Source organism: Odocoileus virginianus, chromosome 18 (genome assembly GCF_023699985.2).
Source record: "Odocoileus virginianus isolate 20LAN1187 ecotype Illinois chromosome 18, Ovbor_1.2, whole genome shotgun sequence".
NCBI classification, from domain to species: domain Eukaryota; kingdom Metazoa; phylum Chordata; class Mammalia; order Artiodactyla; family Cervidae; genus Odocoileus; species Odocoileus virginianus.
In genome coordinates, this window is record NC_069691.1 from 21,882,337 (window position 1) to 21,896,234 (window position 13,898).

At 43.1% G+C, this 13,898-nt stretch overlaps 1 protein-coding gene across 1 annotated transcript in view; it reads left to right on the forward strand.

Moving 5' to 3' along the window:
• The window catches only part of RCL1 (RNA terminal phosphate cyclase like 1), a 66,141-nt gene that overhangs the window by 41,521 nt on the left and 10,722 nt on the right, over positions 1-13,898 (forward strand). Inside the window, exons 6-8 of the mRNA XM_070480438.1 lie at positions 3,191-3,316; positions 7,826-7,982; positions 11,720-11,823. Coding sequence (XP_070336539.1) covers positions 3,191-3,316; positions 7,826-7,982; positions 11,720-11,823 — 387 coding nt within the window. The remainder of the gene's footprint in view (positions 1-3,190; positions 3,317-7,825; positions 7,983-11,719; positions 11,824-13,898) is intronic.

The window sequence follows — 13,898 nt, forward strand, 5'->3', positions numbered from 1 at the left end:
CTGAAATGGTCTGCAAAATTGTGTGTTCACGTGTTTCTTGAGACAGGGTTCATGGCTTTTATCAGATTCTCAGAGAGGTCTCTTACTCCTAAGAGGAAAGAACCTCTGCTTTGGGATTTGAACCTTCGACTACCAGTAGGAAAAGCAGTAGTTGACATTCACTGGGCTCTGACTACACACAAGGCATGGCTGAGGACCTGATATGCATTGTTTCAATTGAGCTTCCAGACCTTGTGAAGGAGAGTATTATGATTATTATTTTTGTAACAGTGAGGATGCAGAGGCACCAGGTTTTCAAGAAGCAATAGTCACACCTTGGATAAAGCTCGTTGGCTGTGATACCACCACTGTGCAAAGCCAGAAGCACCAAGAATAGCACATTGGTTCCAGAATGATGCAGTTTGCTGGAGCTGGGACTTAACGCAGATAGTCTGATTCTAGAACTCTTAGCTAGTCTTGGTAGGACCTCCATACCAAGCCAGGGAGCTCTATAATGACTCTGGGACACAGCTGACTTTAAAGTTCCTTTCCTTCATTTCTCCAGTGCTTGAATTCTAGTATACGCTTCCGTTGGCCCTGATTAGCACTTTGACCTACCGAGTTTCCACATCCCTGGAGGGATGGGGGAAGAAGGTTGCCTTTGGGAAGTTGCATCTGTTTAATTTTGGTTTTTTTTTTTTTTTCCACTTATTTTTATTAGTTGGAGGCTAATTACTTTACATCATTACAGTAGTTTTTGTCATACATTGAAATGAATTAGCATTGGATTTACATGTATTCCCCATCCCGGTCCCCCCTCCCACCTCCCTCTCCACCCGATCCCTCTGGGTCTTCCCAGTGTACCAGGCCCGAGCACTTGTCTCATGCACCCAACCTGGGCTGGTGATCTGTTTCACCCTAGATAGTATACATGTTTCGATGCTGTTCTCTTGAAACATCCCACCCTCGCCTTCTCCCAGAGTCCACAAGTCTGTTCTATACATCTGAGTCTCTTTTTCTGTTTTGTGTATAGGGTTATCGTTACCATCTTTCTAAATTCCATGTATATGTGTTAGTATACTGTAATGGTCTTTATCTTTCTGGCTTACTTCGCTCTGTATAATGGGCTCCAGTTTCATCCATCTCATTAGAACTGATTCAAATGAATTCTTTTTAATGGCTGAGTAATATTCCATGGTGTATATGTACCACTCCTCATCCATTCATCTGCTGATGGGCATCTGGGTTGCTTCCATGTCCTGGCTATTATAAACAGTGCTGCGATGAACATTAATTTTGAATCTTGGTTCTGTGATTCAGTTGACCTCAGTGAGAGCCCTGAAGCAGAAACCCATGGCCTTACCTCAAGGTTACTGTGAGCATAAAATAAGATGATCATGTACCTGAAAGAACTTTGAAAGCCACGAGCACCATGGGATTATGTGTCAGGATAGTGACATCTGTATTTTCCTGCAGAATGTGGGCAGCTTCAGGCCTCAGAGGGACAGCACCCTCCTGGTCCAAAGGGTATGAGACCTGGGACTGTTTGTCGAAGCTGCCTGTGGTCAAAAGTACGTTCTGGACAGAATAGGTGGTGATGTAACTGGCTGTGTGTGTGTGTGTGTGTATTGAAAAATCCCTCTTTACTCTTTCCTCATTTTGGGTTTGTCCTTTGAGTCAAGTCAAATATTTATCGAGTATTTCTGAGTACAAAAGTAGTGTATGAGAGACTTGTGAGGGATACAGAGGTAGAGCCCCTTTCGTTATGAAGCATGCAGTGTTATCGGAGAGCAAGGACGGCCTGAGTGTACATGGAGGGAGACGTGTGGTAAGTTCAAGTGTAGACCACAGTTGGGGCATCCTGGAGGATTTCAGGAGAGGGGGGATCTCCAGGTTGGAAGAATGGAGGCAGGTACCTCAGGCTGAGGGATTTGGACACTTCGGTTCATGGATCTCGGGATGGTGGTATTGGCTTGGGGATGAACCAAGAAGACTAGGGGTCTGATCTCAAGATCTGGGAGGGCCTGGAGTTACTGGGAGCTTCTCCCTCACATGTGGGAGCTGGATCTTTTGGTGGATGTCCAGGATGGGTCAGAAAGGGGAGCTTGATGCCAAAAAGCTTTGCTTTTTGTTTCTGCAGCTCGAATGAAAATTAAATGTGTTATTGACAGTAATTTTCGAACAGTTGGGCTGGGCTGGGGAGACCACACACCTGGTTTTCCCTGTTGGACCTTGTTCCTGGGGTTTGGATCAGAGTAATGGGAAGATCATGTGTTGTTACTTCTTCATTTCTTTAGCCCCTTGTTCCACATGCACAGCTAGCCCCTAACCATACATCGGACATTGGAAGTACTTAGTACATACTTACTTTTTACTTGGTTGGTTGCTTTGGGGAGAACCGGTCTCTGTAATAAAGTTTAATTTGAGGCAGTAGTTTCCAATTCCTCAGGCAGCACTCTTTTAATTTGAGTTGATTTGAGTTGCCAATATCTTTCCTTTCCTTTCTGAGGCTGTCGTTTGTAAAAGTACTAATTATCACTATTTGGACCATTAGGTAGCAGTTGCAAGGAGCCTGTATCATCATAAATAGCATTGTCGACACTTAAATAATTGAAAATAGGCTCTTCAGTTGAAAACCTGTTTAGACCTTTTTAGACAGCCCCACTGTGTTCTTTTACTAAGGTTTTTTCTGCTGCTTTTGTCAGCATACTGTGGGGTGGATTCACCCAGAGGCCCAGGTCAGTCCCAGTGGGGTGTCTATCCTGGGCTTAGGTTTCTAACAGAAAGGTTTAACGGTAACAGCAGTGGGGATTTTCAGAGAATACTTCAAAGGGAGTCTGGCTCATGCCATACAGGGGGGCAATTGCCTTTACTTGTTCCAAAATTGAGATGAACCATTTCTAGGAGAGGGAATGGCTAGACAGTCTAGAGCAGGGTTGGCAGCTTTTATTTACTTTTCAAGTGTCTATACTGTTTGGATGTTTTTCATCAAGGACTTTTAACAATACAAAAATTATATAATAATAAAAATAATAATGTAAAAATTGAGTTATGCTACTACAAAGTAAAGTAATTAAATACAAGTGGACAATAGAATGAAATTAGAAGCATCATTTTGTTATGGCAGTACCACAAATATTTGCTAGCTTTATAACTGACTTTTTCCCCTGTGGAGTCCAAGCAGAATGACACCCTTAACTCCAAGTTGCAGGTATTCAGTACGTGTATCACCTCAGATGGCAAACCGGATTGTGGATTCTGCAAGGAGCATCCTCAACAAATTTATACCCGATATCTATATTTACACAGACCACATGAAAGGCATCAACTCTGGGAAGTAAGTGTCTGTGCATTTTGGGAGCCTAATTCTGCAGCCTTCCTAAGCATTTTTCATACACCTGGTCTCTGATTGAAGCTTAAGCTGCCAGCTCTGAGGTTGGGCAGCCAGAGGAAGAGTGATTCACATTTTTTTTCCTTCTGACTTACTGCCATTGTCACCAAGTATATTCTGAGCATCTATCACATGGAAAGCATCACCATGCCCAGGGCTGGGCGATGAGGGTTTGAGATACCAGCCTTAGGGAATTAAAACCCAGCTATTAATAAACAGTGCCTCCAGCTTTAAATCCCATCTGCCCTCTGTTCCCACTATAAAGTAAAGTAAACAAAGTTCTCCCACCCTGAGTAAATAACAATTTAGGGAAAAAAAATCCTTTGTTGGTCGCAAGTGCCAGTTGGCTTCTGTCTCCATCAAGGGGAACAACACCCTTAGAGCCAGAGAAACTTATTGCAGATTTTAATTTGGTTTAGTTAGAGCCTTTGTGGAAAACCTCACATTAGAACATAAAAAGTTAATAATGATGATCTATGTAATGAAAATATCTGTTTTAGGCTTTTGTTATATATTTAGAAACCACTGATTTTTTATTATGAAAATGTTACATGTACAGAAAAGTTGGAAGGATAATACAGTGTATACTTGTATATTTTTCTTACTTGTAGGTAGAGATTATTTTGCCAAATTTGCTTTCCTTGTATGTGAGTTTTCTCTGTTTTTGCTGAGCCATTTTAGTGTGAATGACAGTATCTTTACACTCTGGATCCGAACTTTGCAGGTTGTATCTTATAAAAGTAAGAACATTAGAGATTGACAATTGTGAGATAAGAAATCAGTTTTTTTCCTAAGTTGTACCACAGCTCATCCTTTCATAGTCCTTCCTCTGAGCTTTCTTTAACCTCAGCAAAAGAAGGAAAGAGAGGGGAAAGAAGGGGGCGAGTGTGTTATGAGATCTCTGACCTTCATGAGGCCTAAGGAAAAGATAAAGGAGATTTCACAAATGCAGTGGTGGCTCCTTGTCCAGAGCAACAGAGGAGGTGGTGTCAGAGCTTAGAGTTGGGAAAGGATTTGTGTGCGAAGCTGGCCTTTTCCCTGGGAGTTGGAAAGGTCAGTGATGGTCCCAAACTTTTGGTGTATTGTTCAAATACCATTGGTGTTGTCCTCATTCCTAACATGTGAGTGATAATGCCTACATCCCTAGGTTACTGTTACTGTAAAGATGAAAAGATCCCATATGTAAGCCCCTAATGCAATGCCGGGCACATAGTAGGTGCTGCAGAAATGGCAGCTGCTAATGCCGTTCTTGCCTTTGCCCTCCCTTCTTGGCTGCAGGTCTGGAATTATGTGTCAGCTGTTTCCTGGGGAGAGGGAATTACAAGGGATGGGGGAGGGTGGGTGGTGCCAGCAGCTGTCTGAGTGGCCTGATCTCTTTAGTGCCTTGTCATCTGGCCTCTCGCTCTACAAAGAAGCAGAGCAGACCAGAAGACTGTGCTCCCAGCTAGAATGTGGCTTTTCATAATGCCATCATTGACCAACCGACCCTCGTGCTGCTCAAGGCCCATACTTGCGAATAATGAGTAGAAAGCTCACATGTGTGTGGAGATGTAGGCATAATATAGCCTTGTTTTACAGGTAAAATTTACCTATAAAACCAATGCACGGTGTTAAATTTGGATTCTGTTTTCTAAATAACAAGTTACGGTTGGCAAACAGTGATCTTCCTTCTCCCTTATGAAATTATAGTCGTGAGTAGGTCTTTTCCCTTTCTAATTCACGGAAGTGTCCTCGTAGGTGAAGCTTGCTGAACTCTGGGAGTGAGAGTTCCGTGGGAGCCAGCAGTTCTTGGTGGCCTGTGTCTGGTGCGCATTTGTCCAGCGTGGTCCCATTTTGATTCCCAAAGTCATGACTTTTTGAAAAATCTAACCCTTTATCAATTAGAAAGTTTTGGAGCCCGTGATCTATTAACTGTACTAAATGCCTTCTTCAGTGAGGTCACTTGGTAATCAGCTGCTTTGTCAGCATAACTTGAAATAGGCCTGATAATATACATAACCCAAATTGGAGGGTGAGTGATGTTGGCATAACGTGCATAGAGCTTCATATGTTATCGTGTTGTTTTCTGTAAAACAAATGCGATATCAAATGGAACAATCTTGATTAAATGTGAAGTTCATTGTAATAAGTACACATACCTCAAAAACTTTCCACACGGGTGGAAAAATTTGGAGGTGCTTAGGAACTACCAGTTAAGTGGGTTGGAGCGGTGATGGTGGCTTGTCTCCTGGCCCTTCCTCCCTCCGTTTTCTCCTTGTCATTTTGTGCCACTGCCTCTGCTGATGAGCTGGGTGCCCCCTCCCTCCTCCTGGCCAAGTGAGTCTTAGGCAACTTGAGATTGTGCTTTTTTTTTTTTTTTTTTTTTTTACATGTTTTTATCATTTTATTAGGAATAATTCCAAATGGGTTATGAAGAAAACTTATTCATTGAGTTTGATGAGTTTTCCAAAAACTCTTAATGAAGATATGTTCACCAATAAACAATAAAACATCAGCAGAACTATCATATACTGGGCAAAGAGTCAGGCTGATACCAAAAGCAACATGCAACATAAAAAAGATACAATATAAAGGAAGACAATCTGCTGAGGATTAAAAATCATCTCCATATGCACTCTTTGCATCTAGCACAGAACTAATTATCAAATCCAAACCACACCGGTCTGTATGAGGGACTTGACTGGCTGTCAAATGAGCTTTCAAAACGTTAAATGAAGCTGGATATCTAACCAAGGACATGTTTGATAGAATTGGTCTAGGCTTGTTACAACAAAATTAGTTTTCATCTTGGTTATTAAACAGTATCTGGGACTGGTTTGGGCAGAATATTACTGCGTTTAAACTTATTTTGTTGCCAATTATTGTTTACCAAGTATAATGTTGCCATTTAGCAATATGCTTGGTTTTAAAGAGATTGTGCTTTAAATGTCCCATGATCATGCTGGGAAGTACAGTGTTAGATTGTTGAGTGTGACTCAGAGTGCCCTGGAACCTGTGTTCTCACTGCTCCCTCTTCCCTTGGCAGGTGTTATTAACCCTTGGCTGCATAGACAATCAATTTTTTTTTTTTAAGATATTAAGGACCAACCAGTATAGTTACCCCACTGTGGTGAACTCATATAGTACATTAATAATTTTACATGTAGTTTTTCTGAAACAGATATTTTGGTTAGTTTTGTGCTAGATGCATAGAAGGTGCTTCATGAACATGTATGTTGAATTGTATTAAAGGAGGCAGGGCTGTATCGTGCTTACATGTGGAGTGTACTGCTGGGAGCTGGATACAGCTAACCCTGGAACAATGCTTGGATTAGGAGTGCTGAACTTCCCTGTAGTCAAAACCAGCAGTCGGCTCTCCATCTTTGGTTCCTCTGTATCCGGGGTTCATATTTAGTGAAAAAAAAAAAAAGATCTGTGTCACTGGACCCGAGCAGTTCAAACCTGTGTTATTCAAGGATCAGCTATATTTGTTTAAAAGGCACTGAGCAAGGTAGATGTGAGGTGTCACATCTAGAAGTTTTGTGGGGAGATGCTTGTGTTTATTTTTGTCAGCTGATTTTGTTTTACATCAAACTGGTTGTCACTAAGCTTCATGAGAGCAGGGGCCTGTGTGTGCCCCAGTTCCTGGGTATGTAGAAACTTTCTCCTAAATGTTTTTTGTGTGCATGAGTGCACGAAGCATATGTGGTCCTGGACTGGAAGGATGTTAGGTTCTGGCTGCTGGTGGCCAAAACACCTGGGCGAGAACATGATACTGGCTTCTGGATTACATTCATTGAATTCTGAGTTAGCGACGTCCCATGGGGACAAAAACATAAAGGTGTACCTTCTCTAGGCCCTTTCTCCTTGGGTGGTCTTTCTCATCACTGGGCAGCAACTTGCTGTTTCTCAAGAAGAGCTGTAATCAGGTGGTCTCCAGGCTGCTTACATTTCTGGGTGGTTGAGTGAGGGCCAGGGAAGTGGAGAACTTGTGTGGGCTTTGGCTTCTGGAAGATCTGTTTGAAATGCATATCAGTCTCTTTCTGGGCGTGTGGACTTGGTGCTGGTTGCTTGATTTGTCCATTTCCTCAGTTGTAAGGTAATATTTGATGGTAATATTTACTCTGCAGAGTCATGTCAAGCCCCTAGCTCAGAAATTGCTGAGAGTAGGAACTCAATATCTGGTAGCTGTTAGGGTGGCTGTATACGTGGAGTGTTATAAACTCTCACCGTGTACGGTGTGGGGGAGGGGAGGGCTGAAAGGGAAAGTAGTGCAAATTCTCATCACCTTTGGTTTTGCCATGTGTGTGCTCTCACTGAGTCATGTGTATTTCCAGTGTGAGCTGGTGGGAACTCTAATAAGGCCTGATGTAACCAGACAGAGTGCCATCAAAGGGATGTTTGTCTTCTCTTTTGACCGGTGAATGTAAACCCTGCTTCATACGCTGCTCACTGTCTGTGCCTTTGAACCTCCAGGTCTCCGGGCTTTGGGCTGTCCCTGGTTGCGGAGACCACCAATGGCACTTTCCTCAGTGCTGAGCTGGCCTCCAACCCCCAGGGCCAGGGCGCAGCGATGCTGCCCGAAGACCTCGGCAGGAACTGCGCCAGGCTGCTGCTCGAAGAGATCTACCGGGTATGTCCTCAGCTTCTGCAGGCCTGGGAGAGGAGCACCCGGAAGCAATTCCCATGTTTCTTCATTAGCAACTTACTTTCTCTTTTAAGGGCTTCAGTCAAGGAGTGAACCTCTTGCTGCCCTTTAGACAGTTCAGCATTAACTAGCTTAGTGGGTTAGCTGACTAGTCAGTGAGCAGAGACTCAGCCACATTGGTTTGGTAGAAACAGCAGGTAAGTTTTAACGATCGGGAGGGCAGAGAACTAGAACAGAGTCATGCAAGAGAGAGGAGATGAAAAATGAAGCAGGTTAGGCAGTGACTTGCCAAGTGAAGGGCACACACTGCCCTGCCCAGAGCAGGGACTTTCTCTCAGCCCCCTAGTTGTTGCCACGCCATGGGTGAGGGCTCGTTCTCAGATTTTTCAAGAGAAACTGGAAAGCTGGATTTGTATGTGACAGTTAATTCAGATAAAAAACAGTGTCATTAGGCTCGACTTTGCACAGTGTTCGGGAGCACTGACGACTGTCTAAGGAAGGCAGGCCCGTGTCAAGAGCACAGTAGGGGCTTGGGAAGGTGAGACAAAGGAAAGGTGACAGGAGATGCTGAAGACAAACCTGCACCACTGGTCATTTTGCTTAGACATTCGTCAGTGCTCCTGTCTCTTTCCAGTGGACCTGGGGGACGTGGATGTATCTTATTACAGAACAGCCCAATGGGAGCCCACAGGCACAGCTAGAATGTGGGTTTTATATCTCCATAAGTGGCAGATTATAAGCCTCAGGGTGAAAGCACAGTCTACCAGTCCCCAAGACAGAAAACATGCAATCTGGATTAGGTTATTATTTTTTTTTTCTTTACTCTAGTTAAATTCTACTTTAAACCATTTAATTGTGGCTGGACTGCGTTTTTTGTTTTAAATCATTAAGAAAATTTCTTTCGTGTGGATCTGTGATCTTTAATTGCTAAAAAGGATGAAGATGCTTCATGTTTTTATAATAATTCTTTGTAAAGTCTGTGATGTGACATGATTTAAATGAGTAATAAAAATCCATCTCCTTTGGTACTGTTTATTTTTACCAAAGTTTTAATCCTCTGATCTAATTCCTCTTGTTCCATTTATGTCTCATCAGTTAGCAAGTCCTCTTGATTCCATTCCAGACTTTCTGGAACTACCCTAGCCTATCCATCTCTCTGCCACCATCTACTACCCTCTTCCCTTCCACACCAACCTCCTCCCATTAGACATACTGGCTCTCCTTTCTTACAGAGAGGAAATCCTTTCCACATTCTCTCCAACATCCTCTTCAGTCTAAATCTCCCCCTAAAACAGTGATCTGATCTTGTTACTCCTTTGCTCAGAGACCTTCACCAGCTCCTCACTTTCCTAGGATAAAGTCAAAACCCTAGACCCAGTGAGAAAAGCCCTGCCTCAGCCTTCCTGCTCCGCCTTGTCCCTGCAATTCCACGTAGTTCTCAGAGAGCACTCAGCCACTTTCAGGCTGGCCTCCTGGCTGTTCATCATTGGCCCTGGGTCGTATTTTCCCCCATCCTCCTGTTCTTCTTCCCTCTCCAAATCCTGCTCATCACTCCAGAGCCAGCTCAAATCCCCACCTCCACAAAGCCTCTCTCTGGAGCCGGGCAAGTGACTACCTCTGCCCCACCACCTTGGCAGTCCTGGTGCCCTCAATGGCATAGCTTCATCTTCACCTTGAACTGTTACTGGTTCCTGCTCATATCTCATAGTGAGATTGAAGCTACTTGGCACAAGGATCCTATCTTCTGCTTTTGGAGTGGCCCCACCACTCCCTCCATGGTGTCCTGTATACAGACCCTAATATATTTATTGTAGTAAAGTGTTGGTTCAGCACATAATAAAAATCAGTTGAGGAACTTTCCTAGTGGCCTAGTGGATACGAATCTGCCTGCCAAGGCAGGGAACACGGGTTCGGTTCCTGGTCCAGGAAGAACCCACATGCCTTGGAATAACTAAGCCTGTGTGCCACAACTACTGAGCCTGTGCTCTAGAAATTGTGCTCCTCAACAAGAGAAGCCACTCCCAATGAGAAGCCCTCACACCGCAAGGAAGGGAAGCCCCTGCTAGCTGCAACTACAGAAAGCCTGCACAAGCAGCAATGAGGACACAGTGCAGCCAAAAATAAGTAAATTAATAAAATAAATAAAAATCAGTTGAGAATGGCAGAATAGCACTATAGTGATAGGAAGCAGAGACTAAAGAGATCAGTTTTAATTTTATGAAATGGAGTGAGTTCTGTAAAACAGAAATAGTGTTGTTGGTCCATATATTCTCCATGGGGTCAGGTTTCCCTTTTAGATGGAAATATATGTGCTATAACTCTTGTTCTAAAATTTGCTAAAGAAGATAAATATTGTCCTTTATCAACTCAGGTAGATTTAAGAAGAGCAGTAGATTTTCATAAAGCCTGGCTGGAGGATCCACTTCCATTGTAGGAAGTCTTAACGGCAGAGAATGAGTGTCTACATGTGGGAATTGACTTACTTCTACCCTACACACATTGAAAAGGAGAGAGATGTGCTCACATAAGCAGCAGTGGGTGACCACCTAGCCTGTTCAAAGTCTGGGAGATTCTAGCCTTGAATGATGATGTGTCATGGTTAAAAACTAGATTTTTATGATGTGTGCAAAATATGTTGATGTGCAAGGTGATCCTGCTCTCGCTATTTACATTGCAAGTTTAAATTGTTTTCGGAATTTCCCTGGTGGTCCAGTGGCTAAGACTCCATCCTCCCAACACAAGGGGCCCAGGTTCAATCCCTGGTCAGAGAACTAGATCCCATGTGCTGCAACTAAGAGTTTGCATGCCACAACTAAGTATCCTGCATGCTGCAACTAAGACCCAGTGCAGCCAAATAAATGAATAAATATAGCTAACTAACTGGCTAAATAAATTGTTTTAAATAAAGTTATCCCAGAAAGAATGATCTGAAATAAGGACATTGTTTAAAGCACAAATGGTAGCAGCAGGAATGCACACATCAAGTGTAAGAATGGCTGAAGTGGTTGAGAAATTCAAGAATGAAAAAAGAAAGGCAACCAAAGCAGTTATACTTCAGGAGAAATTTTTGAAAAGAATTCTGTTTTGCTTATTGATTTGGAGGAACAGGGAAAATGAAAGATAATGCTAAAATCGTAAAAGTGGAGGGATTGGATTTGGGAGGTTCTCCAGTTCTAAGGCACAGAGGAAGAGCTGAAGAGGGGAATCTAATGGGACATGGCATGGAGTTTCTGAATGTAATTAATTAAGTGTTTCAGGTAAGACCCTTGAAAGGGAAAGGTCCTCTCATGTCAGATTAGCTATGTTGGTCTCTGAAAGATATTAATGAGTAGAAATGTCATTCACTTAACCTTTTTAATTACCTGTGCTTTGCCTATAAATGATTATGCCTTTTTGCTTATAGGTCCTGCTATTGGTTTAATTACGAAGGGAAAGTTTCATTTTTTCTTAGATACACCTCAGTAAACTTCAATGTGTATTGATTCTGACAGTCTCAACTCTTACAATTATTTTGATTAACTGTTTAAGCCCCTGCAGTTGTTAATATCAGGATAAGTCTTGAAAAAACCCTTATTCTGTTTTATTATTGTTTGAACTTTGCAGTCTGCTCTTCTGTGTGTCTGCTCTGGACATCTGTGTCCTTTTTTTTCCTCCCTCTGTTTGATTGGTTTTCCATTATCTGACTGGTACAATATTAATCTTTGAAGTGTTTTTATTTACAGGGTGGGTGTGTGGACTCGACCAACCAGAGCCTGGCTCTATTACTCATGACCCTTGGACAGCAGGATGTTTCCAAAGTCCTGCTCGGACCACTCTCTCCCTACACGTGAGTTGTTTTCTTTCAGCCTCCTATGCTGTCCACTTCTGTTCCCTGATAGCTCAATTCGTAAAGAATCCGCCTGCAATGTGGGAGACCCCAGTTCTATTCCTGGGTCAGGAAGATCCCCTGGAGAAGGGATAGGCTACCCACTCCAGTATGCTTGGGCTTCCCTTGTGGCTCAGCTGGTAAAGAATCTGCCTGCAATGCGGGAGACCTGGGTTGGGAAGATTCCCTGGAGAAGGGAAAGGCTATCCACACCAGTATTCTGGTCTGGAGAATTCCATGGACAGTCCATGGGGTTGCGAAGAGTCGGACACGACTGAGCGACTTTGACTTCATTTCTGTCCTCCAGTTGCATGAAACCACAGAAGCATTATACTGAACACCATCCTGTGGACACCTGATTGTACTAATCCTAAATGAGCTGGAGGTTGTCATTTTCATCTGGTGTCTCAAAGATTCAGCCTTCCTTTCTTTCCTGCAGTTTCTTCTTCTCCATCTGTCACTCCCTTAAAGCTGCGTGATATGTATTTGACAGTTCTGTCTATGCTTTAGACCTTATTTCCATTTTCAGTTCAGTCGCTCAGTCGTGTCCAACTCTTTGCAACCCCATGAATCGCAGCACGCCAGGCCTCCCTGTCCATCACCAACTCCCAGAGTTTATCCAAACTTATGTCCATTGAGTTGATGATACCATCCAAGCATCTCATTCTCTGTCGTCCCCTTCTTCTCCTGCCCCCAATCCCTCCCAGCCTCAGAGTCTTTTCCAAATGAGTCAACTCTTTGCATGAGGTGGCCAAAGTATTGGAGTTTCAGCTTCAGCATCAGTCCTTCCAATGAGCACCCAGGACTGATTTCCTTTACGATGGACTGGTTGGATCTCCCTGCAGTCCAAGGGACTCTCAAGAGTCTTCTCCAACACCACAGTTCAAAAGTGTCAATTCTTCGGCACTCAGCTTTCTTTATTGTCCAACTCTCACATCCATACATGACCACTGGAAAAACCGTAGCCTTGACTAAACAGACCTTTGTTGGCAAAGTAAAGTAATGTCTCGCTTTTTAATATGCTATCTAGGTTGGTCATAACTTTCCTTCCAAGGAGTAGGCGTCTTTTAATTTCATGGCTGCAATCACCATCTGCAGTTATTTTGGAGCCCAAAAAAATAAAGTCTGACACTGTTTCTACCGTTTCCCCATCTATTTGCCATGAAGTGATGGGACCGGATGCCATGATCTTAGTTTTCTGAATGTTGAGCTTTAAGCCAACTTTTTCACTCTCCTCCTTCACTTTCATCAAGAGGCTTTTTAGATCCTCTTCACTTTCTGCCGTAAGGGTGGTGTCATCTGCATATCTGAGGTTATTGATATTTCTCCCAGCAATCTTGATTCCAGCCTGTGCTTCTTTCAGCCCAGCATTTCTCATGGTGTACTCTGCACATAAGTTAAATAAGCAGGGTGACAATATACAGCCTTGACATACTCCTTTTCCTATTTGGAACCAGTCTTTGTTCCATGTCCAGTTCTAACTGTTGCTTTCTGACCTGCATATAGGTTTCTCAAGAGGCAGGTCAGGTGGTCTGGTATGCCCATTTCTTTCAGAGTTTTCCACAGTTTATTGTGATCCACACATTCAAAGGCTTTGGCATTTCCATTTTGGAGGTATACTATTTATATATAGTTTGGGTGTTATTGTTAGTTTTAAAAAACTCCTCTTTTCTCTAGCTATAGGAAAAAAGACTGCCTTTTTGTCCAGAAGACAAAGTTCATAGTAACACCACTGGACTAGGAAGGAAATGCAGAAGTGCGTTTGAGGCCAAGGGGTTGTTATCAGAAGTTGCCTGCTGGATTATTAAAGTAGGCATTCTCCAAAAAGAGCAGATCTTTAGAAGATTTGAATTCTAAACAGCACAGTGAAAAAGCATTCCTGATAGTAAATGAGGTTGCTGTGAACAGCCCCTTTGAGCACTGATATCTCTGCATGTGTCTGTGTCCTTGAAGATTGTTCTGGAGCCACCTATGGGAGGGTAGCTTAGGAAGAGTGGGCCTTGGGTGCAAGGGAATATTCAGGTAGGTATGAGACT